The sequence below is a fragment of the Nannospalax galili genome, unplaced genomic scaffold (assembly GCF_000622305.1).
Source record: "Nannospalax galili isolate Female #2095 unplaced genomic scaffold, S.galili_v1.0 scaffold346, whole genome shotgun sequence".
Lineage (NCBI taxonomy): Eukaryota > Metazoa > Chordata > Mammalia > Rodentia > Spalacidae > Nannospalax > Nannospalax galili.
In genome coordinates, this window is record NW_008357637.1 from 3,924,850 (window position 1) to 3,929,370 (window position 4,521).

Sequence of the window (4,521 nt, forward strand, 5' to 3'; positions counted from 1 at the left end):
GACAAAAAAAGGAAAAAAAAGAAACCTTTTATCTTTGGCCTTTTTAACCATCTCATACAAACCAACTACTTATAGTAGTACAGCTAGGTACATACACAAAAAAAGGTACTGGAATGCTTGGAATATGATTTTTTTTGTTGTTGTTGTTTTGTTTTTTTTTCTTTCTCCTTTGAGATTTATAATGAACATGGTCACACCACAAGTAAAGTCAGAAGTAGGACAGAGAACGCTCTGAAGGCTGGTTTGGTCACCCGTTATCATCAAAAATGGCTGACCCCTAACAATATGTACAAACATATAAATAAATACAAACAAATTTTCCTTTTAAAGTACTTTTAAGAAAAAAAGCAGGGCCTCGGAAGTTTTGGGTTTTTCCTCTGGTGGCACTGCCCGCTGTGGGCGGGCGGACCCGCCTCTCTACTGGAAGGTGACCACATTTAGATTCTGAGACGGGAAGTAGGTGAATACGTCAAGGTGGCCATTTAGGTTTAACTTTTCCTTTTTGCTGTCTTGTCATCCTCATCGGTCTTCTGCTTCTTGGTATAAACATCGTCATCCTCATCACCTTTAGCTGCCCGCTTGCACGGCACTGCCTCAGTCTCATCTTCATCCTCTTCCTCACCATCACCTTCTTCCTCCTCCTCTTCCTCCCCACCTTCTTCCTCTTCATCTACCTCATTGTCAGCCTCCTGTTCTCCATTTTCCTCATTAGCGTTCCCATTGGCAGGCGCGTCTCTTCCATTCTCTGCCTCCTCAACTTCCTTCTCCTTCAAGTCCTTGGTGGTGATCTCGGAGCTGGTGGTGTCCACAGCTGCGTCTGACATGGTGGAGCACGCCGGAGATCCGATGCAGCGGGCGGGGGGCGAGCGTGAGGACTGGCGGCCTCTGACGCAGGAGCTGCCAGAGTCCCGGCGCGGGAGGCGGCGGGCGGTGAGGATGGCTGCAGCGAGCACGGAGCCGGACCCAGGAACAACGCAAAGATGGCTTTTCGGAGCAGCCAGTTAAAATTTTTATTTTTCTATGTGTAGGCATGTATGTAAGTGCATCACATCAGTGCAATGCTCACAGGTCAGAAGAGGGCGTTGGATCCCCTGGAACTGGAGTTATGGATAGCTGTTAGCCACCACGTGAGTGCTGGGAACCAAATCCAGGTCCTCGGCAAGAGCAGTCAGTTGCCGAGCCATCTCTCCAGCCCTAATTTTATGCACATACACCTGAGTAACTGACCCACAGATAGAAATATTTAACACTTCCTACACCTTAGTAGGCGAGGGACAGAATGTTTTAAGGATACTATTGTTTTTTTTTTTTTTCTTTTAAATTCCCACAGTTCTTAGTTCTCTGAGACGAATTTTTCTTTATGATTCTTACAGCACCATCAGTTTGGAAAGCAAGGGAAACAAAGGAAGCACAGGAGTATGTCTGCACGGTTTTTCATCTCTACTCAAATTTTTTTTTCACAAGAGCTGCTGATGGGTAAATCAGTCTGAATTTAATGAGAAAATAATGGATTGCTCAAAAATTTCAAGTTTATTTGATCGAAGTTGATGGAATTTTCATTTTATTCTTTCAAACTTGATTATATTAAAGCCAAAATGAGTTTTTCAATGACAACAGTTGCTATTCTGCACTGGTCTTAAAATTAGAATTTTTTGACAGAAAATAAGTTATGCAGTTTTGGTTATAGAATCTAGTTTCTGTGTATGAAAAAAAAAAAAAAAAAAAGAGTCATGGGAGAGGCTGGAGTCAGATCATGGAAGACCTCCACACTGAGCTAAGTCTGGCTTCCCAGAGCCTTGTCTCCTCTCCCGGCTGTCAAGAGCACCCTTAGTGCTGCCATAGCACTACACTTAGTGACTTCTGGAGCTATTCTGGAAGCGCAGCCACAATTTTCTGTGATAAAATTAATTACGATTTTCAAATACAAACAATATTTCTGCAATACAAATCATTAGCTTGTGATGTCTGTCCTTACAACACTTAATCTAGCTGTGTAATCACACAGGTAAGCCACTTAATCTCCCTGTTGCTCAGTGACTTCTGATTTATTCAAGTAAGTGAGTTAAGCAAGATACTCTAAAATGACATTTTTAGGCTGAAAAGTCAATTATTTATAAGAAATCTAAGCATGATTAGCAAAACGTCATTTATCACTCAACAAAAACATCTTTCAGGATATCATTTGGCAATGTTTAAAAATTAACCATTCTTCTGTAGGATAGGCATTTAGGTATAGAAAACTGCTCTGTCATTTTCTCATGTGTATGTAATATGTAACGGTCTGTAACAGTGATTATTTTAGGTGATGTTAAAAGAAGCATATAAAATTGACATTATTTATTATTGTCTTTTTTGAGACAGGTCTCCCTGTAGCCCCAACTGGCCTGGAACTTACTATGTAGACCAGACTGGCTTCAAACTCACAAAGATTCGCCTGCCTCTGCCTTCCAAATACTGGGATTAAAGGCATGCGCCACCATGCCCAGCAGGATTGACAATATTGAGTGGCTATCTCCTCAGCCTTTCCATACCAGACCATTTAATCTATTAATACATCAGCATTATTTTTGTCTACAAGACTGCAAGGCTGGCAGAGTAACTTGCATAGGGTGACATCTAAGAATCCAGGTCTGATCAAACACTCACTCCAATCTATACTGTGTTCTCAGTAATGAAGAGGAACAATAAACCCAGCTAAGGTGTAATAGAAACAAATATAGAAAGTGCCTATGTTTGCTAGAGTAAAACCAAACTGTTACTATAGAAATATGTTAGCCCAGATTCAATAGCTTACAGAACACTGAAGTTCATTTTTCTTTCATGTGCCATGGTAAGCTGCCAGGTTAATGGGTAGCAGCGCACCCCAGAGATGCAGGTTCCTGTCATATTGCTGCCCCACTATCCCTTAGGGTGCTGACCTTGTATACATTATTAATGAGGCCCCTGAAAGGAAAAACACAGATGAACACACATCCAAGTTGCAAATAACCTTCAAACTGCAGCTTAAAGCTATGACCTGACAGGAGCTTCTAACAAGAGGACTAGGAAACTAGGAACAGGACAATTTAAAGATGTGACATATTCTTTGTTCTCTAAGGCAACTAAGACAAGACCTTATGGGGGGGGGGTGCAGGAGGCAGGCCACATAAGCAGGCATAATATGAAGACTTCTCCCTTAGCTGCTGACAAAGTGAAGCAACTCATCACTCAAACACCTACAGAGAGATGCTCCCCCAAGATGATACCAGAATAAGATATTCTGTTTTAGGAAACATAAACTCAAGAGTTAAAGGAAGTGCTGGATGTTGAGAACCCCAATTCTGTGAGCAAGTTCATATTTCATTAACTGTGTCTCACCCTAGAACTCTTAAGTATGTGATGCTGAATAGGCAAAGCATTATTTTTACTCTTATATTTTGAAGAGATGTTTGTACTTATTTGTGTCCATTATTTCACTATGACCTTCTAGAGGCAAGACTAATAAACTGATTTATTGATCAAGCAAGCAGACACAAGTATCCTCAATTGGGAACACCCACTTAACAATTCTCTTCCAATTTTATACTCACTAGCAACTTTCTATTTGTCTGTTGAGTGGACATGGACACAAAAAGTATTCTAAGGCCTGCTAACATTTACTGGGTGCTGAGTGATTTTTTTTTTGGCACATTAATGGATAAAGGTCCCCCATAAAGGTCCTAAACAGATTCAGACTGGTTAAATAACTTGCCCAATTAAGGTCACACGAATAATAAGTAGTACATATAGCCAGGATGCAAACATGGATTGCTGCCCCCCGAGTATGGATGGACCTTCATCACCAGTCTGTGTTAGGAACATCTTTGAGTGGAGATGAAGAACTTGGCGTTCCAGATAGACTGAACTTTTAGAAGTTTGCAAAGTGTTGCACATTCAATATTGTAGGATAAGAAAATCAGTTCCTAGACCTATAAAGCCAAGGCCCAGATCACATGTGTGATTGAAGACTTCATTCAGTGCAAAGTTTGTGGAAAGTGAATCCTGTCTTTTGGATCTAATTGCAGAATAGGACTTTTCACTGAGGTACTCATTTGTAAGTGGTTCAGGACATGAAGGTAACCAGGTTATTGTTTTTGGAGTTTTGAGACAGGGTCTCCCTATAGTTCCAGTGGCCCAGAACTATGTAGACCAGGGTGGCCTCAAATTCACACCACTCCCCCTGCCTCAGGGCCCTAAGTGCTGGGATTACAGTTGTGTACCATCATACCCAGAAAGACCTGTCAACTTAAAAAATATAATTAGTTTTATTCATTTTACTTTGTGTGAATAGGAACGGGTACGCATGTGTGTGAGAGGGCAACTTGCAGGAGTAGCTTCTCTCCTCCATCATGTGGGTGTCAAGGATCGAGCTCAGGTTTGGTGACAGGTGCCCTTACTTGCAGAGCCATCTTAGCCCAGAACTGTCAGTTTTTATAGGAGGCCCCAAACCAATTATAAGCAGCTAAAAATCACTCCAAAGTCGAACTGATTTCTATCGTTATT

At 41.4% G+C, this 4,521-nt stretch overlaps 1 protein-coding gene across 1 annotated transcript; it reads right to left on the reverse strand.

Annotated features, from left to right (window-relative positions):
• Window positions 1-385: 385 nt before the first annotated feature.
• Window positions 386-1,056, reverse strand: LOC103751748 (prothymosin alpha-like). The gene has a single exon (XM_008855281.1). It carries the CDS (start codon window positions 822-824, stop codon window positions 489-491), a length of 336 nt encoding a protein of 111 aa, XP_008853503.1. The 5' UTR covers window positions 825-1,056; the 3' UTR covers window positions 386-488.
• Window positions 1,057-4,521: the final 3,465 nt, after the last annotated feature.

What these genes read in the sequence shown, in the direction of transcription:
- LOC103751748 (XM_008855281.1), bottom strand. Translation starts at nt 824, where the DNA reads ATGTCAGACGCAGCTGTGGACACCACCAGCTCCGAGATCACCACCAAG.